The sequence below is a fragment of the Notechis scutatus genome, chromosome 7, assembly GCF_049901735.1.
Source record: "Notechis scutatus isolate UNSWTSFEM ecotype Mainland chromosome 7, rNotScu1.2, whole genome shotgun sequence".
NCBI lineage: Eukaryota > Metazoa > Chordata > Lepidosauria > Squamata > Elapidae > Notechis > Notechis scutatus.
Genome location: NC_142015.1, coordinates 23,028,254 through 23,054,438, shown reverse-complemented (window position 1 = coordinate 23,054,438; position 26,185 = coordinate 23,028,254). Strand labels below are relative to the sequence as shown.

The window sequence follows — 26,185 nt, the reverse complement described above, 5'->3', positions numbered from 1 at the left end:
GCAGAGTGATGACTTTTGGGGAAAAACTGTCCTTGTGTCCAGTTGTTCTGGTGTGTATAGCGTCGTTTTGAGGGAAGGAGTTGAAACAGTTTATGTCCAGGATATGAGGGATCTGTAAATATTTTCACAGCCCTCTTTTTGACTCTTGCAGTATACAGGTCCTCGACTAAAGGCAGGTTGGTAGTAATTGTTTTTTATGCAGTCCTAATTATTCTCTGAAGTCTGTGTCTGTCCTTTTGGGTTGCAGAACCAAACCAGACAGTTATAGAGCTGCAGATGATAGACTCGATAATTCCTCTGTGGAACTGGACCAGCAGCTCCTTAAATGATCATGAGTCCTGATTCCCTTGTAGCTAAACCACACAATCATACAATCATAGGGTTGGAAGAGACCACGAGGCCTTCTAGTCTAACTTCCTGCCCAGAAGACTTTATTCCATCCCAGACAAGTGGCTGTCTAATCTTGTCTTGAAGACCTCCGGTGGTGGACATGTCCTCTGCATGCAGATTAGAAGATGCCACATCACCATTTTCTTCTGATTGATTTGTTCTCCTGGCTTTCGAAGACTTCTGTAGAAGATTTTTTATGTTTCTATCTAACCTGGACGATCTTCCTTTCCAGCTCTACCTGGGTGTGGTCCTTGCACTAGTTGTCATCTTGACCGGGATGTTTGCTTATTATCAAGAAGCTAAGAGCACAAACATAATGGCCAGCTTCGGCAAAATGATCCCACAGGTGAATTTCCAATAATGATTAGTGTACTAATGCATCTAAAAAGAGGTACTTAGACATTTTATTATTATTTTTCCTAGAGTGGGTAGAAGAGACAAGATTGGTCTAGGAGTCAATACAATTAAAAGATAAGTTAGCTCTTTGTTCCCGTTATATATCAGGTTTCAAAACAGAGCTTACTGTAACATCTGGAGAGCAACATACAACATTGGCTACGGAGATTCTCGGTTGTCCAGGCTATGGTTATCCCAAAGTTGCTTTTTCCAAAAGGCAACTGGACTTTCTTTGTTTTTCCCCGGAAGACATTTTGCTTCTTATCCAAGAAATTTCTTCTTCTTCTTTGCCAAAGAAACTTCTTGGATGAGAGGTGAAATGTTTTCAAGGAAACAAACCCCAAGAAAGCCCAGGTGCCTTCTGAAAAATACTCTAACTGTTCATATTAATCAATATGGAAATTGTAAACACAATTGTTCCCAGTTTATAAAAGTATGAGAAGGATCCTGCTCAGTGGTGGGATTCAAAATGTTTACTACCAGTTCTGTGGGTGTGGCTTGATGGGAGTGGCAGGGGAAAGATACTGCAAAATCCCCATTCCCTCCCCACCCCACTAACCTGCTTTCCTGCTCCGTTCTCCTGTATAGAGCAACCAAAGAAGACCCAGCCGATCAGCTGGGACTTAATGAGAGGCGGAGAATAAATGGGGGTGGGGCCAGTCAGAGGTGGGATTTGCCGGTTCTCCAAACTACTTAAAATTTCTTCTACCGCTTCTCCAGAACTGGTCAGAACCTGCTGAATACCACCTCTGATTCTGCTGGGTCACACCAAAGCCTATCTAGTCTACCATTCTGTTTCTCACAGAGGCCAAACAGGGGATGGAGACATCCTGTATCTATTTCCCACAGTTATGGCCTGCAAGATATTTGGAGGCAGGCTACCCCAGACCTAGAGGTTAAATGTGAGGTATCAGGACTCTTAGCTCTAAGCAGATCTGTACTCTACGAATTGCTTCAAATACATTACAATTGTTAGGTCAATTATCCAACTAAGGCATCTCTATGTTTTCCTTACTAGCAAGCCCTTGTCTTCAGAGATGCGGAAAAAAAGGAAATTCCAGCTTACCAACTAGTGGTGGGTGACATCGTTGAGATCAAAGGTGGAGACCGAATACCAGCTGACATCCGACTAATCCAGTCTCAGGGTTGTAAGGTAAGTTTACAAAGAGAGTGAAAAAGGAAGAGACGATCTATCAGAATTTTGAAGCTTTTTATGGGATCCTTGATGCTTTCTGAGCTTGTTATTGTTTTGTTGCCGATGTTATATCACTTAACTAGGCAACATCATCAACCTAGCACTAATGACCTTCCCTAATTGGGTCATGAAACATCTGCAAGAAAACAACCAGACTCATAGAGCACCAAGGATCCCACAGTTCAACCTGAGGCATCTTTTCTATTGGTAGCATCTTTCTGTTAATTGGGAACAAGTGATGAGATTTAAAGCACTTAAAAACAGGTTTATTCAATAGCAAAGAAAAAAAATTTGCAGAGACTCTTTCAAACTTTTATAAGAAGAATTTTTTTTTTCCTGTTTACAAGAAAAGCCTTCCCACACGAATTATCATGTTATGGCTGGAATTGAGTAAGTTGTTCCCTCTCTGAAGTGTTTGCGTAGTTGCTTAAGACTGAGATGACAACAGTGTAAACTCTACTTCAACTTTGGATTTGTTTACCTGTTCAAAATATTTTAGATGAAGTAAGTTAAAGATGAGTACCAGGGAGTAGAAACATTTCTAAATTGCTGTCCTATTTTGCAGGAAATGCCAAAAAGTTTGAGAAAGGCACGTATTTTTTTAAAAAGCTGTTAGTTTGAGTGAAAATATAAATAAACCATTAGGTCATAATGAAGAACAATCCAGCATTCATCTCTAATAGAGATGGAGATAGAAAGGAAACAGGAATAAGGGAAAAAAACCATGAAAAGCATTTTCTCTTAACACATTCCTGTTCTTTATTGAAAAAAACAACTCACTTGCCTTCAACTAAAAATTATGATGTTTTCTCCCTGATCCAACTTCTTGCACCATTATTCTTGGAATCCTAAATGTTGTAGTTCAGTTTTCCTTGTCATAGTTTTGCTCTTTTTCAGCCAAGTTCTACCATAAGGAGGACCACTGAGAAATGTTATAATAATATATAAAATAATATAGTGAAATATAGCATAAGATAAAAGTAATTACATGATTATTAAAATTGTATAATTTGCTAAACGTAAATAGGATGAATATTATTTTGTTTGTATTAAAATGTGACTAGAAAGGGATTTTACCTTAAATATAATAGTGGCACAACCAAGAATTAAAAAGGGGATAAATAATGGAAAATATAAACTAATATGAATTTATGAATGGTTAGTAGAATTATATAATTTGTTAAACACTGCAAATATGATTATTAATATACTGTAGTATCTATAATAAAAGAAGTGATGTTAAGAATGTAGAGATTGACACAAATGCAACATATGGTAATATTGAAAATTATTCAATAAGATTGATAATTTAACAAAACATGTGTATCAATATCAAATTATATAAGGATGTCAATAGGATGTCAATAGTATTTGACTTTCAAGAAGAGATTGGACTACCATTTGTCAGAAATGGTGTAGGGTCTCCCACTTGGGCTGGGGCTTGGACTAGATGATCTCTAAGGTACCTTCCAACTCTGATTATCTGTTATCTGTATTAAACATGACATTATTGTCATGTTTGTTCTAAAATGTAAGGCACTCTGGAACCACATTGCTCATACAATGATACGTTTGTTGGAACAAAAAATAAAAAAATGTATTTAAAAAAAAAAAGAAACGATACTTGAACATCTGGAAGACTCCCATCATCTCATGTGTGGATCTTTGTTTCACAGGTGGATAATTCTTCTCTGACTGGGGAGTCAGAGCCGCAGTCCCGCTCATGTGAATTCACTCACGAAAATCCACTGGAAACTAAAAACATTGGTTTCTATTCCACAACCTGCTTGGAAGGTATGTGTGTCAGAGGAGGGACCGAGACAGGGTGAAACTTGTCACCGAGGCTCAAGACAGTTTGCTCCTTCACTTCGTACCTCTGTTGTATAACTCAAAGAACATTCTTGGCGACTCCATTTTTAGTTTATCTTTGACCTGCAAGGCAGAAAAAAAAAAATCCCCTAAGCCCCTTCTTTTGGGAAACAGAACGGCCAATAAAATTCAAAGAATGGTAACGAGGCAATAAAATTGCAATCAAACAAAAGTAAATAACAATTTCCTGCCTCAGCCATGCCACTCAGGATCTGCCGCCTGAGGGAAGTTGCTTCACATCTGCCTCCTGTTAGAGCTAGTTCAATTCCCTGCCGTGACAATCTCAAACGTTACCTGAAGTGATCTTATTCATGTTGTGCCTATGTAAAATTGCAACCAGGAGAAAGATTCTGCTATGTACAGGGTTTTTTTAAAAATATACTTTGGGGCTGAACCCAGTGAGGTTTAAGGCTGGACTTCCTACCCATAATCATTATTATTTATATGTTATAAAAGGCAAAACATGGACATTCAATCCCACATACATGGTCATAACCTTTTGAAGTTGGAAACAAATATACAGGGGAAAAATTAAAGCTGATGTTTCACCCCAAATCTTCTGGAACATAGGAATCAGTGGTGGGATTCAATTTTTTTTTTACTACTGGTTCTGTGGGAGTGGCTTGGTGGGTGTAGCAGGGGAAGGATACTGCAAAATCTCCATTCCCTCCCCACCCCTCTAACCTGCTTTCCAGCTCCATTCTCCTGTGCAGGGCAACCAAAGGAGACCCAGCTGATCAGCTGGGACTCAATGGGAGGCAGAGAATAGATGGGGGTATGGCCAGTCAGAAGTGGGATTTGCCGGTTCTCTGAACTACTCAAAATTTCCACTACCGGTTCTCCAGAACTGGTCAGAACTGGCTGAATACCACCATTGATAGGAATCTTTCTGATTCAAAGTCCAAGAGGTGGTCTCTGCTTGTATTTGTCCAAGAACGTATGGAAGAAGTAGCAGGAAAAGGCAGGGTTGCGTGAAGAAAACTTGAATGGAAGGAATGTTCAGTTTCTCAATGTACTGTATAGTTTTTTAGGGGGCCCTTGATGATATCTGAGCTTGGTCGTTTTCCTGCAGATGTTTCCAACTAGATAAGATCATCAGGGCTACAAGGGAATTGGGTTTGCTTTCTGTTAATATACCCTGGCTTGCTTTGTCAGTGTTGGTGGAAGTGTTCACCAAGAACCACCAAAAACACTCCCACCAATACTGACAGGGCAAACTACTTGTATATAAATAGAGAGCAAACCCCACTCCCTGCTGGCATTGATGATGTTACCTAGTTGGGTAATGTAACATCTGCAAGAAAACAACCAAGCTCAGAGAGCACCAAGGTACACCCCTGAGGTACAACTATTCTCTTCTGTTGGTCTACTTTTCTTGCTAATCAATCCTTTCTCTTAGGTACCGCTACGGGAATCGTGATCAACACAGGTGACAACACTATCATTGGCCGGATTGCCTCTCTGGCATCTGGAGTGGGGAATGAGAAGACGCCCATTGCTCTCGAGATAGAACACTTTGTCCACATTGTGGCTGGTGTTGCTATCTCCATTGGAGTCCTTTTCTTCATCATTGCGGTCTCGATGCATTACCATGTCCTGGATTCCGTCATCTTCCTCATTGGTATCATTGTGGCCAACGTGCCTGAGGGACTGTTAGCTACAGTTACGGTGAGTATGCGTTACTCCCTTGCGCCATCAGTAATTCTGCAGAACTCTGGGTCTGCATGTGAAACATTGTCTTCTACCAAACACAAAAGGATATGAACTTTTATGAGAAGACTTCTCATAAAGCTGGGTGGGAATCTTCTCCAATGTTGGCATCCCTTTTAATGAAGCTTCTATTCTGCTGCATCCTCATGGCCTTTCAACTTCCAATATGTTGTGGTGGACCTTTAGAATTTTCTTAAGTAATGCAAAGGTTTTGGCACATTGTTGGTTCTCCTTATACCATTTCTGACAGATGGCAGTCTGGTTTCTTCTTGAAAGCTGCCAGTGATGAAGCTCCCACAACTTCTGAAGGAACTTCTGTTCCATGGGTTGATTGCTCTCACTGTCAGAAAATCCCTCCTTATTTCCAGATTGAATCTCTTCTTGATCTGTTTCCATCCATTGTTCCTTGTCTGGCCTTCGGGTGCTTTGAAAAATAGTATGACCCCCTCCTCTCTGTGGCAGCCCCTCAACTATTGGAAGACTGCTAACATGCCTCCCTTGGTCATTCTCTTCCCTAGACTAGCCATGCCCAGTTCCTGTAACCGTTCTTCATTTGTTTTAGCCTCCAGTCCCCTAATCATTTTGGTTGCTCTTCTCTGTGCTTTTTCTAGAGTCTCAATATCTTTTTTATAGTGTGGTGACCAAAAGTGGATCACATCTAGCTAGAACACTGAGTAAGACATTAATTGGAATAATAAAGAAACTTCTTTGGTGCATGTGGTGACAAACCATGTCTGTCAGGGTACAAAGTACCCTGGTTTCATGGTTTCTCTTAATGACTGTGCTGATTTGCTTAATAACCACCGCAAAAAGGAAAAATTGGGTCAGTCACATGGCCAACCCGTTTTATCACTGTTCTGACTTACAACCACAAAGTCCCATTAGGATTGTCTGTAGCTGGAAAGAAGAATGTACAAAGAAAGATAGACTATTCTATGCAAATGTGCAAAACCACACAGAACTGTACTCCGAACTGTACTCTCTAGCCAGGTTAATTGCCAAGACTTAGCACACTACCCATGAGAATTTCACTATTATTTCTCCCTCTTCTGCTCATTGACAAAAATAATGCTGGAGAAAATATCAGTCTAGCACTAACCTCTATTTCTAGCACTTTAAACGATGTATCATACATTTTTAAAAAATCCCACGACTTTTGAATCTGGATTTTAGCTCTCTTCCTTGTTTGAAAATTTGAAAAAGTCAAATGGGTCATGTTACATTTGTCCTGTCAAAAAAGATGGGATAAATTATTGCATTCTGTGATTGTGTCCTTCAATGAACTCCGAAATGGAATTTCAGGTGTTTCTCTTGAGGCGTTTCTTGATTTTTGAACTATATTATCTAAAAGAGACATCTTCTTGCAGCCTTAGACAAGGCGTGTTTGCAATAGGATGGGAATATCTGCTCAACCAAATATTAGATTTGGATTTCATTCCAGATCTGCATAACCCTAGAAAGTCGATCTAAGTTGCATAGTTTTTGTACAAATGGGCCATTGTGGAGCTGAAATGATAAATAAAATGAATAAACGAGGATCATGATGAGCCACGGTGGTGCAGTGGTTAGAGTGCAGTACTACTCTTGCTGACTGCTGGCTGAGTGCAATTTGGCAGTTTGAATCTCACCAAGGTCAAGGTTGATTCAGCCTTCAATCCTTCTGAGGGTCATAAAATGAGGACCCAGATTGTTGGGGGCAATATGCTGACTCTGTAAATGCTTAGAGAGGCATGTAATGCACTGTGAAGCAGTATATAAATCTGTGCTATTGCTATCATGGATGGAATGGTGGGAAAACCTTGAACCTTGGTTACAGACCTCTCCTTAAATCACTTGACTGTAAAAGACAACTAGGCTGTGAATGAAGGTGGGGTCAAAAGCATCATCAGTTTGAAGTCTCTATGCCCCCATAAGAGACCTAAGTCCTGCCTCCCTTGAAATCCATTGACTGTTATCTGGTTAATTTGTCTTGACCATTAGGAGATCAGATTCTTGTTATAAGTAGCATGAAACAGTACTTTTGAACTCTATCCCAGTTTCCGACTTTTTGTACCTGACATATTCCATCCCCTTCATTAATAGGTAAGCTTGTCCTTGACTGCCAAGAGAATGGCCAAAAAGAATTGCTTGGTAAAGAATTTGGAAGCTGTAGAGACCCTGGGATCCACTTCTGTCATCTGCTCCGACAAGACAGGGACACTGACCCAAAATCGAATGACTGTAGCTCACCTGTGGTTTGACAACGAAATCTACTCAGCGGACACCAGTGAAGATCAGTCAAGTAAATAATCAGCTTACGGTTAGAAGAGAAGGGCAATTCACAAGGGGGTGATGAATGTAGTCTGGATTCCCAGGAGGGAGGGGCTGAATTCCAAAGGAGCAAGAGACAGCTTAGCTTAGATAGTTTGTGTGGGAGAAAGAAGGTGAAGACAGCTCCCTCCCTAATAGTTCCCAGAGTATATATTTTATGATTTATTTATTTATTTATTTATTTATTTGATTTGCCAATTGTTTACAAGATAATAAGTATAAGTGTATACATAGTTGTGAATAAATGAAATGGGTACATATAAGAAAAATAAAAGAATAAGAGAAACAATAGGACAGGGACGGTAGGCACGTTGGTGCGCTTATGCACGCCCCCTACAGACCTCTTAGGAAAGGGGTGAGGTCAATAGTAGACAGTCTAAGGTTAAAGTTTTTGGGGTTTGGGGAAGAAACTACAGAGTGATAAACTACTTACATGATGCAAGTAGTCTGCTTTAGTTTAGCAAGATTTCTGTCTATGGGTGAAGAACAATATAAGAAGCTGCTTAGAAGACTCTTATCCTGTCTTTCTTGGGTTTTGGAACTCAACACCTTGTTATAAATCAGAGAATAATTGTTGCTCCTTTTGTTTTCAGGTCAATCTTTTGACCAAACTTCAGGCACGTGGGCTGCATTATCCAAAATTGTCTCCCTTTGTAACCGGGCTGAATTTAGGCCAGGCCAAGAAAACGTACCCATCATGAAGGTATGAAGGACTCCATAAAAACTGTTTTGGATTTCTGAATTTAATTTGGAAACAGAAAGTTCATTTTGCAACCTCTAAGATATGAGTAGGCAACCTTGGAGTCTGCCAATAGATAGGGACGATGGGATTTGTAGTTCATCAAGCATTTGGAAAGACAGAGCTTTTCTACCTCTGAGTGACTGCTTTAAAAAAAAAACACAACAGAAAATGTTCTCTTAAAACAATCTGTTGGTGTTATGACAAACACAGTTTGAATGTGTTACTTTCCGATCCCAAATTCAGACATATCACAAATGGGCTAAAAGCATTTTGCCCTTCAAAATCAATAAAATACCAAATGAGCTGCAGCAATGCCCTTGTGGTGAGGGGAAAATTTAAATTGTGGGCTATGTAATTAATCATATTAACAGACTATCTGGAAGTGTTTAGAAGCTACATTACTTTTAGTGTGGAAAGTAATTATTGTTGATCATGAGAAAAGATAGTATTTTTCTTCTATAATGGAGGCTAAAATCAGAGATACAAGATATAATAAAGGGGACAGCTAATGTAACAAAAATGTACAAAATAATTTTGGAATGTGAGATTTTTACTGAGGTAAATTTTCAAAATCTCCAGAGAATAGTCGTGGGAGATGCTTCAGAAACAGCACTTGTAAAGTTCTCAGAAGTGGTTTTGGGTGACGTCATGGACATTAGGAAGAGAAACCGGAAAGTGGCTGAAATCCCCTTCAATTCCACTAACAAGTTTCAGGTAACATTTGATTTTCTGGGTTGTCCTGTGAACTAAAGCACTGCAAGATGCCTGGGTGAAAAATAGATCATCTTGAAGAAAATGAGGTAGTATTTTAGCCGGGGTAATGTATAGTTCAAAAGCATGCAAATGCGAGTTGATTAATAATAGGTACCACTTTGGTAAGAAGATAACAACAGCATTCTGTGCACCTTGGGTTTATAGTCATGCTGGCCATATAACCACGGAAAATGTCTTCAGTCAACGGAGACTTGTATGTATGTGTGTATATACTCTGTGCATATATACTCTGTGCATATATACTCTGTGCATATATACCGTGCATATATACCGTGCATATATACCGTGCAACATTGCAAAGCAAAGGTGCTTTTGTTAAAACTGGGAAGACAAGTTTCAAGTCTATCTTCTGCATTGGAAAATATTGGCCGAAGCAAGTTTGCAAATTTATTGTGGGGCTAAAAGAAGGGAGATCACTACGTTAGTTGTTTTAAGCTGCTAAATCAAAATCGGTTATGAATCTAAAAACTAAAAAGAAACCAGCGTGGTCAATTTTGAAGACATACAGACAGAATCAAATTAATTTGGGAGTCAGCCAGGTAGCTGTAATTTAAATTTTCAGTTACATTGTAATTTCACTAAATAAGAACTAGTTTTTTTTTCTCTCTCTCAGGCCAACTTTTTCTTTTCCTGGTTTTACCGAATGGTGGGACGATGGTCCCAGGCTTGATGTCTTTGTGTCTCTGTGTGTGTCTGTGTCTGTGTGTCTGTGTGTATGATCAACAGTGCATTTCAATCATTGTTTCTCCTTTGACTTCAGCTCTCCATCCATGAAACTGAAGATCCTAATGACAAGCGTTTCCTGCTGGTGATGAAAGGTGCTCCTGAAAGAATTTTAGAGAGATGTACAACTATGCTGGTTAACGGAAAAGAAGAGCCGCTGGATGAGGAGAAAGCAGAAGCATTCCAAACAGCATATTTGGCCCTAGGTGGAATGGGAGAGAGAGTTCTTGGTAAGTAGAAGAAGAATGTTGGGTACAACTGTAGCTCTGGAAGGAGGCAACATAATCTTTCTAGAGCAGGGGTCGGCAACCCGCGGCTCTGGAGCCGCATGTGGCTCTTTCATCCCTCTGCTGTGGCTCCCTGTCGCCGGTCGGTAAAAGGAAAAAGGATGCCACACTAGGAGGACACCTCTATGGTGAGGAAACCAGACTTCTGGTCAGCAGAGGAAAAAAGATGCCAGGCTAGGAGGAGATTCTATGGAAGGGGAACTGGACTTCCGTTTGGCAGAGGAAAAAGGATGCTGTGCTAGGAGGAGACACTATGGTGGAGGAACTGGACTTCCAGTCGGTTCCAGAATTGAACTTCCAGTTATGACCATTGTGACTCTTTGAGTGTTTAAGTTGCCAACCCCTGTCCTAGAGCATCTTCATCCACTAGGTATCCTTCAGACATGAAAATGGGCCTCTTGGTGCTCTGAGCTTGGTTGCTTTTGTGCAGGTGTTTCATGATGCAACTAGGGAACATCATCAGTGCTAGAAGGAACTGGGGTCTGCAAATATCTGTAAGATAACAACCAAGCTCAGAGAGCACCAAGGGCCTCATAATTGAACCCTGAGCTACAAATATTCTTTTCTATTAATAATCTGAGAATTCCAGAATATTAATCATGTCTCCAGTGAACTGTTTAGCAAGCTTCAGCCACCAGCGTCCAATCTCCCAAGATTTAGGGTCATGTTGTTTTTCATGTTGAAAAACAACATGACCCTAAACTATCATGAACTGTTTGAAGATCAAATCCTACCCTTTTCGGACATCTCTATGCTCAGAATTTGGAAGATCTCACCATTCACCTGAGACTTCTGTAAACAAACAAATGTACAGCTGATGTTTCTGTTTCCTGCTCTGCCCTAGTGAAACAGTCAAAACTTTTATTTGGCAATACTGTTGGGTGGCATAAGACTGTGCTAAATCAAGCAGAGGAAAGTAAATACGTAAGCTCAATTACTAATTGGCCACCCACTTACTTCTTTTTAAGATACAAGCTTTGAGTTGCTTTAGTTGCTTCTACAAATTGATTCCACTGGGTAGTTTTTACTGTACATTGCTTGCATAAGTGCTTTGCTGGCTATTTTCCTGGACACATTTAACAAGATAATGTGTTACACAAGAGATTAAACTTATCTTAGATATTGTTAAGTGCAACTTAAAGAAAGCTGGCGAGGATCTCAAATAACTTAGCGGGATACTTGACCCATAAAACGTGACATTTATTAGAATATTATTTTTCCCCACTATTAACATAGTTTCCTTTGTGGTTTATTGCTTGAATCTAGGCTTCTGTCATTTACATCTGCCAGAAGAGGAATTTCCAGAGAACTATACATTCAACACTGATTCCATGAACTTTCCAACCAATGGCCTTTGTTTCGTGGGACTCATGTCCATGATCGATCCTCCTCGATCTACCGTCCCAGATGCTGTAATGAAATGCCGTAGTGCTGGGATCAAGGTAGGTTTTCCCCAAAGTAACAAAGGACAACAATATCCAAATCTTCAGAGCGATAATTCCTCAGAACAAAAGAAGCTCCAAAACAATCACAATTTCAAAACTCAACAAATCCATCCATCCATCCATCCTCTTACATATTATGGCAATACTAAAGGGCAATTCATTGTAGAGCTTTCATACCCAATTCCCCAAAGGTGCTTTTTCAAAAGGTAACTGGACATTCTTTGTTTTTGCTTGAAGGCATTTCGCTTCTCATCCAAGTAGCTTCTTCTGTTCTTGGAGAAGCAAAACATCTTCAAGAGAAAACAAAGAAAGTCCAGTTGCCTTTTGGAAAAAAAGCACCTTTGGGACAACCATGACCTGAGGACCGAGAATCTCCATAGACATTCCTACTCAGTGGGTTTTCCTATTTCATGTTGAAATTTTCTCTCTGAAAAGGAATGGGATACCCAAATTCATGACCAGTAGCACAGTTGATTTTAGTGGGCCTGGAAAATATTTAGGAGAGACACATCTTGGACATATTTTTTTTCACCATTAATCCATTTTTTTTCCAGGTAATAATGGTGACAGGTGACCATCCTATTACAGCAAAAGCCATTGCTAAGAGTGTGGGGATTATTTCAGCTACCAGTGAGACAGTGGAAGACATCGCTAAGCGCCTCAACATTCCAGTTGAACAGGTGAACAAAAGGTAAGGGTGGCACAGAAATGGATGGGAGAAGGTAACCTCTCCTTCTAAGGTCTTGGAATGGTATGTGGGAGTCACCTTGGGAGACAGGAGGAAGAGCTGCAGTTTAGACAACAGTCTGATAAGAAGCAGCTGAGCCTACAGAAGGAATAGGAAACATCTCAGAAGCGAACCTCCCCTAGTTTCTCAGATGTAAAGATTGAAGTGTGGCAGATGTACAATAGTTACCCTGGTACTCAACTGCTTTTGAAACTCATCCAATTTGGTACTCAATGCATTCTGACATGAAATGTTGTCCTGGTACTCTTCGTTCGTTTGATGCTCAAGGCATGAGCTAAAACTTGTTGCTGTCAGCTGCTATGTAACTCACTAACTTATTCCTTATGGGAAAAGTTGGTTTGGTGCTTATTGTTTTTGGTACTCATCGTGTCTCCCGGAACCAATTAACAAGGAGTCCTGAGATCCTACTGTGCTTCTAGACTTGCAAGATTGTTGTCAGTTTTGCGAGGTGGACCAGCACACCCAGAAGTACTATCTCTAACTTTATGGCAAGGTTACATCAACACAATCTTGCTTACAAAAAACGCTAAGCCATGGTTTTGCAAACTGTGATGACTGGTATTATTTACATGGTATTCCCAGACAGAACTAAACAAGCCAGATTGTTGATTACCACCTAATGCTGACCAGTAAATTCTTTACCTTTATGTCTGGTTTTGCAGAGAGGCCAAAGCAGCTGTGGTTAATGGCATGGAGCTGAAGGATATGACTTCAGAACAATTGGACGACATCCTAATCCACCATTCAGAGATTGTCTTTGCCCGTACTTCACCCCAGCAGAAGCTGATCATTGTGGAGGGCTGTCAAAGACAGGTAAGGAGAAAAGAAGAAACTTTTTTTGGAGAAGGAGGTTGCACCATTGCCAACTTTTCACAGTGGATGACTTCTAATCCAAAGGGAACAAATTATAGTAGACAAATGAGATCAAGGTTGCTTCATCTATGCTGGTTTGTTCAGTGATGCTCACTTAGTTTTGCTCTTTGACTTCTTGTTCCGAAAAAGCCACTCTTCTTATTTTGCTACTAACTACATCCAAGGTAGCATTTAGCTCTGGCAAAGCCAAAGAATCTGTGGTACACATTCTGTTTGCATTTAGTAGCTCCATCCTCTAAACTGTTGGGCACCATGTAATTTATGACAATGTCAAAAGTATGGATGCTTTCCAGATCAGATTCTCTGCCTCTGTTTCCATCTAAGACCTTCTCTCTACTTCAGCTCACAATACTCTAAATAGTCTTCCATTGCAACTTACTACCATGTCATGTGTAACTCTATCTGGAGGTGGTCTTAACCTTTAATTTCATATTAATGAGAAACAAATGCCAGTTCTAATATTTTATGATCCCATTCAGCAATTAAAACCAACAGGGCTTCCTTGATGCCTTTAAACCTGAATTGTTTGAGAGGCTGCCACAAAGAGGAGGGGGCCAACTTATTTTCCAAAGCACTAGAAGGCAAGAGAAGAAACAGCAGATGGAAATTAATCAAGGAGAGAACCAACTTGGAATTAAGGGCAAACTTCCTAACAGTGAGAACAATTAGCCAGTGGAACAGAAGTTGCCTTCAGAAGTTGAATCACTGGAGGTTTTGAAGAAAAGACTAAACAGCCACTTGTCTGAAATGACATAGGGGCTACTGCTTGATCAAGGGGTTGGACTCCAAGGTCCCTTCCAGCTCTATTTTTTTTAAAAAAAATAATTTTTTATTGATTTTCTATTATTTACATTCCTTAGTGCTTAATAAACATCATGTTAATTTGCTTAACAATACAGATTCCATTCTTACTCTCCATTCCTTTTTTCCAATCACTGGTAGAATAAGTTCCATGTCTGATAATATTCCATCTCTTCTTTCTGCTTGACTTTCAATGTAAGTCTATCCATTTCTGCACAATCTAGTATCTTCTTAATTATATCTTCATCTTGTGCTATTTCTTCATATTTTCAATATTGTGTGAAGATAATCCTCGCTGCTGTTAAAACATGAAATGCTAAATACAAACTTTTCTTATCAATTTTTTTTTCCTGATATCGTCCCTAATTTAAAAAAACAACAGTTCAGGTTTAAAATCTACATGTTTCCCTATTATCTTTCCTAGCCATCTATGTATTTTTGCCCAGCTCTATTCTGATTAATTGATATCCAGATCTTTTTTCCCTGCTATTACAGAGCTGTGTTATTTTCCACTTGCAAAAGGCAAAGCGAGAATCAAAGTTTAGCTTCATTCCAGAATGTATAACCACTTCCTTCGGGAATGATTAAGAGACAATTTGGGGCAAGGTTAACAGCTCTTACGTAACCCTTTTGAAATGTTAGTAGAATTCATACAATGGCTTTGCTTTTCCAAACTGCCTAGAACAGGATCAGGCATCAATCTGCTTGGAATGAGCAAAATGTATTTAATTGTTCCAATTCTGTCTCATACTGAAATTATAGATTTTTTTAAAAAAATGAAAAAACAGATCAACGGGGAGAAAAATATTTGAAAACAAAATTGTAAACAAAGCAAGTACCAAAACTACAATCTTATTATTATTATTTTTAAAAAAGTATTCTTCCTTATCTTTGGGTCAGGGAAAAAAATCTAGTTCAAATGTTGACACATCATGCATACAAACAATCTGTTGCAGAAGATTAGACCTTTTCGAATAGTAATAATAATTATTCCAGCTATTCCTGTAGCAGAATAGTAACATTTTTGATAGCATAATTTTTCTTCAAAATAGTTATCTGCAGTTCTCAAATCACAAATGCCAACACAACAGGACTCAAGAAAGGGAAGAATTTGGAAGATAAATATATATCATAGTGGTCAACCTTGGCAACTTCAAGACTTGGGGACTTCAACTTTAATACCTATGGACTTTGACTCCCAGAATTCTGGGAATTGAAGTCCACAAGTCTTAAAGTTGACATGGTAGGACATCCCGGGTGTATATCATACTCTTCAATCTTTGTGTCTTCCAGGGAGCGGTAGTTGCTGTAACTGGCGATGGAGTCAATGATTCACCAGCTTTGAAGAAAGCAGATATCGGAATTGCAATGGGAATTGCTGGCTCTGATGCAGCTAAAAATGCAGCAGATATGGTCTTGCTGGATGATAACTTTGCATCCATTGTTACTGGAGTTGAAGAAGGTAAGATCAGCAGACCATGATTTGAACATTAGTCATATACCATGATTCATTGGTATACCTTTAAAGAGTGGGGACTTCACCGCTAAAGCTGGATGGATCACAGAATTCTGATGTATCTGAGGGCAAGCTGGACATATCTAGAAAAGAATCCCTATGAAAGTATGAATACAATACCATACCCATCATTGCCACAATATTTGATAGTCAACATCCTTTATCCAGGCCTATTGGCTTTTAACTTGTCATATGCCCCAATCAAAAGGGACACAGTGGCTCAGTGGCTAAGACACTGAGTTTGTCGATCAGAAAGGTTGGCAGTTTGGCAGTTCGAATCCCTAGCACCGTGTAATGGAGTGAGCTCCCATTACTTGTCCCAACCTAGGTTCTGCCAACTTAGCAGTTTGAAAGCATGTAAAAAATGCAAGTAGAAAAGTAGAGACCACTTTGGTGGGAAGGTAACAGCATTCAGTGTGCCTTCGAAGGCATTTAGTCATGCCGGCCACATGACCACGGAGATGTCTTCGGACAGCGCTGGCTCTTCGGCTTTGAAACAGAGATGAGCACTGCCCCCTAGAGCCAGAAACAACTAGCATGTATGTGCAAGGGGAACCTTTACCTTTGTGCCCCAATTATGGCCAAACTCAGCCCAGTTTATTTCAAATTCCTCCATCCATCCATTTTTAAAGAGCTTTATGGTCTGTTGCTTATTTTCATATAATAGCAGTAATTGCAGGAATTGGTCACATTTTGTAGCATTTGAATACTGTTCTCCATGAAATGAATCAGATATTGAGAACATCACCTCTGCAGTAGATATCTGAAGTTGTCCACAGATGAGGTCTACCCTTGTTGCAGTTTGAAAGGGAAAGACATCTTGAAAATACTAATGAGTTAGCCCTGGAAATATTTGCTGGAAAGGTGATTTTTCAGTGCAAGTAATGACATGCAAAGAAACATAGGCTTCCTTGGTGTTGTACTCTAGCACAGAGGTCTCCAACCTTAAAGTTGCCAAGGTTGGAGACCTCTGCTCTAGCAGACACAACGATCAACAATGTTTGGATTAAACTGATAAAGCAGTTGTAGATTTCAGAAGGTGGCATGTCATATTCAGGCAGCTGTCAATGATCTTTTTGGTTCCCTGCTCTAGGCCGCCTGATTTTTGACAACTTGAAGAAAACGATTGCCTACACGTTGACCAAAAACATCGCCGAGTTATGTCCTTTCCTGATTTACATCATTGCCAGCATACCTCTCCCCATTGGCACCATCACCATCCTCTTTATTGACCTGGGCACAGACATTGTGAGTTCTTGACTTCTGAAAGACAAAGCTTCTTCTTTCTCATATGCATGTTCACCCAAACAATTTGGCAACACCAGACTTAAAATCATACTGCTATCTTCCTGTTTCCAGCTAATATTTTTTTTAAAAAGGGGAAAGGATACCCAAAACATAATGAAAGAAGACCTCATTTAACTGCCAATGTCAATACGAAATTCTTTTGAGTCCCTCTGAGATCAAAGGGGCTAATTCTTGTAGCTTAATCCTAAACCATTTTCGCCAGTCTAGCGAAAGAAATCTTACCGTCCCAGTGCTAGAATTTCTCAAATTTATATCGCCAATCATCTCACGAAACAAGTGATTTATCACATCCAAGTTGGAGAAGGCTAGGGTAGACTTGTGGGGTCCTTGATGCTCTCTGAACTTGGTGGTTTTCTTATAGATGTTTCATGACCCAAAAAGGTAACATCATCAGCGCTAGAAGGCAGTGGATTTTCTCCTCTCTGTTTATACACTAATGGCTTGTCTGTCAGTATCCATGAGGATGTTCGATGATTTCTCTATTAGGCTGTTGTTTACTAGGTTGGTACTTCCTTGAGTATCATCCTAGGTTAGTAGGGGTATTGTAAGTTAGACTTTCTTGGCATCACTACTTTCTGTGTACAGTGAACTCAAGTCAATCAAATGTATGAGTATGCCCAACAACTTGTTGTCTTTCCTCTTACAGATTCCTTCTGTTGCCCTGGCCTATGAAAAAGCTGAAAGTGACATCATGAAGAGGAAACCAAGGCACAAAAAAAGAGACCGATTGGTCAATCAGGAACTTGCAGTCTACTCCTACTTGCAAATCGGTATGATAGGAAAAATTCTTATCAGAAAGGAATGAGTAGGTGTTGGGTGGACCTTTGTGGGTTAACATGGAGACTATTTTTCATCTTTAATGACCAGGATCCTACTAACTGAGATCCAAATGTCTCCGGAGAAAACAATGTGGTAGACATTTTCCATTCTTTTTCCATCAGCCTTCTTCTCCTATAAAAGCCAGTCCTTTCTTCTCTCTTGCAGGCCTTCTCCAAACCATTGGGGCTTTTTTGACCTATTTCACTGTTTATGCTGAGCAAGGCTGGCTTCCTCACTCTCTTCTGAATATCCGAATTCCATGGGAAGAGGAAAATTTGGCTGACTTGACGGACAGCTATGGACAAGAATGGGTAGAGTATTGCAAATCTCTTTTGTTAAAGGCATCAGTTATGCTGAGTAAAAGACAAGGACCAGTCCAGGAGAAGAGAGATTCCACTTCATTATGTCCCACCTTAGCCCCAAAGCCAACTGGTGACCTTGGGCCAGTCACTCCTTCTTAACTGTAGGAGGAAGGCAAGGTGTCCATGGAGATTCTTAGTCATCCAGGTCATGGTTGTCCCAAAGGTGCTTTTCTAGAAGGCAATTGGACTTCATTGGAGTTTGTTTTCTTGTAAACGTTTCGCTTCTCATCCAAGAAGCTTCTAAAGAACTGAAGAAAGCTTCAGTTTCTTCTAAAGCAAGGACTAAACTTGCTCCAGAAGAAGCAAGGACAAACTTCTTCCAACAACGATGCCAAGAAGACAGCAAGGACTAGCCCAGGCAGTTGTCATTAGTCAACATTGATTCAAACCTCCCCCCACCCCAATATCTATAGGTACAGCAAGGGTAATAATTTGTTCAGTGCTAAATTCATTAAGATACAGTAACTGTATTTTTTTAAGTCCTAGTCTCTTGGAAGTTGACTTCTGTAACCTCATAGTTTTCTTCCATAGAGTCTGGAAGTATTTTAGCATTGCCTTTTTTCGAGATAGTTTTTTTTTTTTAATTTCCCAACCTTGCCTAGGGCCTTGAGTCTTTCAACCACATCCTAACCAGGTCCATCACTCTCTTTAACCTTCTGAGCTCAGACAAGATTTGACAAACATACATCCATAACAGAGCCAAATGAGACAGCCCTGGGGCTGCTTATATAAAACCTATATCAGCCTCATCCATTATATCATATCAGTTTAGAGTTAAACAACATTAGTCAGTAAACTCCCCCAGGCATGGAATGACACTGCCTGCAAAATTCTGCTGGATGTTCCACTCTACAGCAGATGATCTACCAACAGTTTCTTGCCACGACTCTTCTCCGTACTTTTTGGAAATAGCTCTGCGTGCTTTCATGTTGCCAATGCATCCTTGCCCCGAAACTAGTGATTTCTGCTTCCTTCAGCACCCATTGGCAAATCCGTCTCACATCCTTTCCAGTTGGTTGCATGTCCGCACACAAATATGTAGTAATTAATGTTGGGAGATTAAGCTGTTGGTATGGACATCTGAAACCCAGTCCTGCATGGTTTATTTCCTGGTTTTTCAGCTCCTAAGTATTCTGACCTGACTCCCAAACACAACAAACCCTATGTAGTTAAACAAATAGTCCCTGTATTAGGAGCACCAGCAGCCCTGGCAAAAAATTTCTCCCCCACTGCAGGCTAACAAGTTTGTCCAGCAGGGAGATGAATAGTTGTCTGCCATATCTATTCACCTTTGCCCCCTGCCTTTAATCCCCAAAGCTAGGGTGGGGCTTCGCTAGCAGAGGCAACTCTTCAATCCCAAGGATCGGCCCATAGATTTCCACTGCTCTCCTCTCCTCTGCCTTCTGTGCATCCACACATCAGGCACTGGACCCAGCTATTCCTCCTCTTCTTCATCAGCCACCTCCAGACCTGGGGGCTGTTGACTCTCCATCTGAGAGCTGATGGATGACTCAGGCTCTGCTGCTGCCTCTATCTCTGACAGCTCCATTCCCTCTTCTCCCTCAGAGCTCTCAGATTGTCTTAATGTTGGCCCTGATTCCCATGTCTCCTCCTCTTCTAATTCATCTGCTGGAGGGGCCGGCGGCTGACAGGCCACAACACTAAGATTAGGTTTCATATGAGAAATGTTCCATTTACATTGTTCAGCCTAATCACAAAAATGCCTTTCTTATGTTGTCTAGTAATATAGGATATATTGGGTAGAACATCTAAAAATAGTTCCAGTGATTCATTTCACAGGAATCTCTCTAATCCACTTACTGAGCTGGTTCGAGTATAAATCTTGAGGTCAACCATCAAATCCCAGGAAGGATCAGATAGAATCCTTCACTCAGTGCAGCTACCAATTTAGAAGACACCTTATAAAGCCATCATAGTTAGCTGATAAAGAAAAATAGCTTATACTCTTGGTCTTTCTTGGTGTGATGACCCAGGGTGGGATACAAAACAAACACAGTCACAGAAAACAGGTGAAGCCCCTTTTATTCCTTCACTTTGCTTCCAAGCTCTGAATATTCTTGACGGAAGACAAAAAACTCCCATACAAACAGTTACAAGAAGAAGGAAAAAAGCAACACAAACCAGGCAAGATAAGGGCTGGAGGATGTCCACAGATAACACACACTGGGAAGGATGCCAAACTCAGAGAGGAACTATAAACTAGAGATATTTACATCCTTTGTTTCCAGCATTTACCAGTATGCAGGTCCAAACTCTTAGTCAGTTGTCTTACCTGCAGCCCCCCGAAGAGGATCAAGGCCCTCTCCTCCTGAGGAGACCACGTCTCTCCCTTATCCTCTCCTCCCTGCGTGCCCTAGGATGGATAGGGGATGGGCCTGGGTCCTCCTCTGACTGCTCAACCGGCCTCTGCCCTTCCCCAGCCTCCTCCACAACTTCTGGAGCCACACTTCCACTCCCTGTTGGCTGTTCCTCCTCTCCCTCAGAGTCAGTCTTCACCAGGGGCATGACACTTGGATCAGAGGCAATGGGCCCGTTCCACTTTATATGGGTGCTACTTATTATTCAGTTATACAATGACACTTGTATTATTTCACATTGCAGTGTTTTTCTGTACTGTGGCATCATTTATTTTAAGATGATGCAAACAAACCTGTCATTCAACAAATACTGATTGAATGTCTGTAGAGATTCTCCATCATCCAGGTCATGGTTGTCCCAAAGGTGCTTTTTCAGGAGGCAACTAGACTTTCTTGTTTTTTTTCTTTTCTTTTGAAGACGTTTCGCTTCTCATCCAAGAAGCTTCTTTGGCTCTGACAGGATGGTGGGGAATGGAAGGGTTTATATTCCTTGCAGACAGCTGGTCATTTACATCCTTTTTGAGGGTCATGGAAGCACTTTGGATGAGAAGCAAAATGTCTTCAAAGAAAAAAAATATCCAAGTAAGACCAGTTACTTCCATAAAAAGCACCTTTGGGACAGCCATGACCTGGATGACTGAGAACCTCTAAAGACTTTTAGCTATACAATTTGGGATGAACACCCTTTGAATGGTGGGGGAGTAGGAATGGATTTCCAGGGGGAGGGGAAAATGCAGACTGCAGGAACCAGAAGCACCATTCAGGTGTCCCCGAGGACACAGATAAACCTCCAAGTGGCCTCAATGACTGTCTAAAAGGATGCAAATGACCAGACGTCTGCAAGGAATATACATCCTTCCATTCCCCACTCTCCTGTCAGAGCTGAAGAAGCTTCTTGGATGAGAAGAGAAACATCTTCAAAAGAAACAAACAAGAAAGTCCAGTTGCTTCTTGAAAAAAGCACCTTTAGGACATGGCATTCTGAATAAATATCCCAATTTGGTTCTTGTCCACCAGCTGCAATTTCAAAACTATGGGAGGCAAAAACGCTGAAGCACCCGTTAGACCACTAGCCACAGTTTAGCAAGAATCATTTCTATATCCTAGACCACCGTTCGCTATGAAAGTCTGTCTTGAGCTCAGCAAATTTAACTTCTCTTTCTTCTCCATGTTCTGCAGACCTTTGAGCAACGGAAAAACTTGCAGTTCACAGGCTACACGGCCTTTTTTGTCAGCATAACCATTCAACAAGTAGCAGATTTAATAATCAGGAAGACCAGACGGAACTCCATTTTCCAACAAGGACTTTTCAGGTTGGTGTAGATACAGATTAACAGAGTTGGAAGGGATCTTGTAGGTCATCTAGTCCAATCCCCTGCCCAAGCAGGAGACCTTACCCCATTTCTGACAGATGGCAGTCCAGTGTCTTCTTGAAAGCTTGCAGCGATGAAGCTCCCACAACCTCTGAAGGCAAGCTGGGGTGGATTCCATGGCTTTCCAAATTTTAGAACAAGCTAATTGCTCCTCACTCTTGGTTGCTGCTGAGAAGGATGGCCTCTGAGAACCCCCCAGAGAAACAAAATTACAAAGTTGTCCAAATAATTTTGGAACTCAAACTTGGGCTCAAGAAAGCCTCAGGAGATGCCGTGCTGGCATCACTTCCCATGACCGAATCATAAGATTCACATTTGGACTCAGGAGCACAACTAGAAATATATATATAGTCCTTAAATTCAGAACTGAGGAGCTTTGGGGCCTAGAAGGAAATGCATCTATGCACAGAGAGAAACCATATCTAACAGGTCAAGCATGGATTTTGTAATCTCTTCCTGACCACCCACCACATATGTGTGCATAGTAACAGCTGCGTGTGAACAGCAGTGAGATCCTACCTGTTCCAATACTGGTTCAGTGATCATGCACGCAGCTTTCCATGCGCCAGCTGAAGCCTGCAGAGCCAGTCAGCCGAGAGGATAAAGAAGAGAGAAGTGCAGGGGCAAGTGGGAGGGCCAATCCTGTGCTTTCCTCTTCTTTATATTCTCAGATGATCCTCGGAGGCGTTTTTTTACTACCAGTTCAGCCGAACCGGGCCGAACCCGTAGCATACCACCACTGTGTGCAAACCTTCTATTGATACTATCAAAGGCTCTTCGTGTGCACACCTCATAAATAACGTGATTATCCTTAGCTGTATTTTATTTGTTTTTTTGCAGGAACAAAGTAATCTGGATCGGTATATTTTCACAGTTAACGATAGCTTTGATTCTCTGTTACGGTCTTGGAAGCATCAATGCCTTGAATTTCACACCTCTTCGGTAAGTTTGGCTTCTTGTGGTTAGGCGAATGAATTAATCAATTAAAACAAATTTATAGGACTGCCCAACTGTCATGTGGGGACTCCAGATAGCCCATAACATTAAAAATTACACATTGCTATGTTTGTAGTATAGTATCATCCCTGTTTTTTCAAGCTTGTATCCATGAAATATATTGGGCTTTATTTTCTAATTCCCACCCAGCAGATTTCCCTAATTCCCACCCAACCTTCTCTTTTGTAGGGTTCAGTATTGGTTCGTCTCCGTGCCTTATGCTATCTTGATATGGGTCTACGATGAAATGCGCAAGTTATTCATCAGGCGATATCCAGGAAGTAAGTGGCATAGCGTTTTAGGCAAAATTTAAATTTCCACACCTATTTCCAATCCAAGCCAACATGACTGAATCTGCAATTTCGATTAAATGCTTATTATCACAGGCAATATCACCCTTGCCAAAAAAAGAAAAGATGTAGGAGGTTCCTTCAGGTCAGGAATTTTTATTTTTTGGTCTTGGCACTGGGAATTGCAAGCCAGTAGACTTGGCTCCACTTAGCTTTCTAATAAAGGGTTCATTGGTTTGGAGAGAAGCCAAAAGTGGCATGAAACATTCAGTTAGCCAGTTTTAGAGCCATTGTAATTTCAACAGAATTTAAAACTGTGCATTTCTGGTTGCCCTGATTAGACAGTTCTGTCCAGGCTCCAAGATTGATGTCATAGATGTTTTTTTTAACCCCACCTGAATAAAGAGATTTGGATAGGAAAACATTTATTTTGCATCAAAGCACCAAGTTGGGCATAGCTCATTGAGGCCATCAAGCCTAACCCCATGCTCAATGCAAGGGTGTAAATGAAAACATCCCAACTAGATAGTCAACAAGTGTTTGACTAAAATGATCGGCCAAGGAGTCCTGAACATTTCGTAGAGTTTCTGTCAAATTATACTTAGTCTGGTGGCGCAGTGGTTAGAACGCAGTACTGCAGGTTACTTCCGCTGACTGCCGATTGTCAACAGTTCGGCAGTTCGAATCTCATCAGGCTCAAGTCTGACTCAGCCTTCCATCCTTCCGAGGTGGAAGGTAAAATGAGGGACCAGATTGATGGGGGCAAGAAGCTGACTCTGTAAACTGCTTAGAGAGGGCTGAAAAGCACTGTGAAGCAGTATATAAGTCTAAGTGCTATTGCTACTTGCTAAAGGCCTCAGTAGGTCTTTAATTATAGCTCCTGCTGCCTTAAGAAAGTTCAAAACATTCTTAAAGATCCATCACATCCTGGGAACCCCTTTTTTGAACTATTACCATCTGGCAGACAGTACAGGATAATAAAAACAAGGACAAATAGGCTGAAAAACAGCTTCTATCCCAGAGCAGTAATTATATTGAATTCCACTGTATAGTGGAATATTAATGCAATATCAGGGGTTTTTCAATTCAATTGCATAGAATGTGAAGGATGTGTGTTTTTGTTCTATTTTTATAGTTTTCTTATGTATAATGTACACCGAAGATGGCATTTAATTTTGTTGTACACAGGGCGCAATGACAATAAAGCACTACTAGTACTACGAATTGATATTCAGGAGGTCAGAATATTAATAGCACTTAGACTTACGTACAGCTTCCTAGTGCTTTACAGCCTTCTCTAAGCAGTTTACAGAGTCAGCATCTCACCCCCAACAATCTGAGCCAGCATGAAGTGGTCAAAAGAAAAGAAAGGGAGGTGACCAGGCCCAAAATTAGATTAGACTGAATTTAAATGAATGAATGGAAAACATTAAACTCAGTGCTCCCCTTCTGCTGCATGCAACATGACAATTTTATTGCATGTTGGTACTGGTGGTTACACAAGGTCTTAGGAGCTGAGGTTTGTTCCTTTCTCAAAACTTTGGACCCTTTTACAGAGTCCTGTCTTCTGGAACAATACCAGTGGTGTCCTTCTGAATCCTTGAAATCAGAGGCATCCAGGAAACTTGGTTTCAGGGTTTATGTACATCTGGGAAGAAGAGAGAGAGGAGATACCTCATAATTCTCTCAATGGATCAAAGAGATCTGTTCAACAGCATTCAGTGGGGTCCTTAGTGCTCTCTGAGCTTGGTTCCTTCTTGCAGACATTTTATCACCCAACTATGTAACAATGTATCTGTATATATGCGGAGAACAAACCCCGTTCTCATCTAGTACTGATGAAATTACCTAGTTGGGTCATGAAATGTCTGCAAGAAAACAATCAAGCTCCAAAGACCCCACAATCCAACCCTGAGATACAATTTTATCCTATTAATAGCATTCATTATGCCAACCAAGCTGCTGATTAAAAGAAATGTTTATTTCTTCCTATTTTTTTCTACTTTGACTACAGGCTGGTGGGATAAAAACATGTACTACTGAGAGTAATGGATGACATAAGTCAGTGGCCTTTTTTGGCAGCTCCTTCAAAGTTATATTTGTGCAATAGCAATGGTTAGCAGGATCTTCTCCCTGGAGAGAACAAAAGAAGAAAGAAGAACCACGGGACTGTAAAAGAATTTACCTGGGATTACCAACTTGATTATTTCCTGTTTGTATTGCCCGATCTGTTAAGTGTTGAATATGTACAAAATCTGAAGTCTCTTGTATATAGAATGAAAGAAACCAAAGGATTGTTCTTCCCATGACAGCAAAGGATGACCCTCAACTTGCACTAGGTTTCTTCAAAGTTGCATTTTTGTTGTTCAGCATGACCAATGGCATCTTCTCCAGCAATCCGAGTGGAAGCTAACAGGTGTCTATCTCATTGTGTGGCCATGGATTGCAGTGTATAAATATAGTTTGATAATAAAAGTCTTTTTCTAGAAAGTCTCCGTTTTGGTTCCTTAACAGAATAACAGAATTGGCAGAAGCTGATACAAAGCTGAAGTTCAACAGAGTTAATTGGTCCTCCAGAAGAGTCTATCGACTCCTTTGGACCAACAATATGTGGGTGACACAATTCTAATTTATTTGAAGGGCACCAGGTTGAGCAAACTGATACAGATTAACAGAATGGGAAGGGACTTGTAGGTCATCTAGTCCAACCCCCCAACCCTACACCATTTCTGACAGATGGCAGTCCAGTCTCTTCTTGAAAGCTTCCAGTGATGAAGTCCTCATAACTTCTGAAGGCAAGTCCTTCTGCTGATTAGAATAACAGAGTTGGAAGATACCTTGTAGGTCATCTAGTCCAACACCCCCCCCATCCAAGCAGGA

The 26,185-nt window shown here is 40.6% G+C and overlaps 1 protein-coding gene across 1 annotated transcript in view; it reads left to right on the top strand.

Moving 5' to 3' along the window:
- Positions 1-25,789, top strand: part of ATP12A (ATPase H+/K+ transporting non-gastric alpha2 subunit) — a 36,211-nt gene extending 10,422 nt beyond the window's left edge. Inside the window, exons 5-23 of the mRNA XM_026678585.2 lie at positions 623-736; positions 1,805-1,939; positions 3,658-3,775; positions 5,250-5,518; positions 7,643-7,841; positions 8,464-8,573; positions 9,192-9,326; positions 10,147-10,339; positions 11,663-11,838; positions 12,396-12,532; positions 13,252-13,402; positions 15,557-15,725; positions 16,873-17,027; positions 17,734-17,857; positions 18,072-18,217; positions 21,826-21,959; positions 22,860-22,961; positions 23,205-23,296; positions 25,320-25,789. Of these exons, the coding sequence (XP_026534370.1) occupies positions 623-736; positions 1,805-1,939; positions 3,658-3,775; positions 5,250-5,518; positions 7,643-7,841; positions 8,464-8,573; positions 9,192-9,326; positions 10,147-10,339; positions 11,663-11,838; positions 12,396-12,532; positions 13,252-13,402; positions 15,557-15,725; positions 16,873-17,027; positions 17,734-17,857; positions 18,072-18,217; positions 21,826-21,959; positions 22,860-22,961; positions 23,205-23,296; positions 25,320-25,348 (2,688 nt within the window). The 3' untranslated portion in view covers positions 25,349-25,789. The remainder of the gene's footprint in view (positions 1-622; positions 737-1,804; positions 1,940-3,657; positions 3,776-5,249; positions 5,519-7,642; positions 7,842-8,463; positions 8,574-9,191; positions 9,327-10,146; positions 10,340-11,662; positions 11,839-12,395; positions 12,533-13,251; positions 13,403-15,556; positions 15,726-16,872; positions 17,028-17,733; positions 17,858-18,071; positions 18,218-21,825; positions 21,960-22,859; positions 22,962-23,204; positions 23,297-25,319) is intronic.
- Positions 25,790-26,185: the final 396 nt, after the last annotated feature.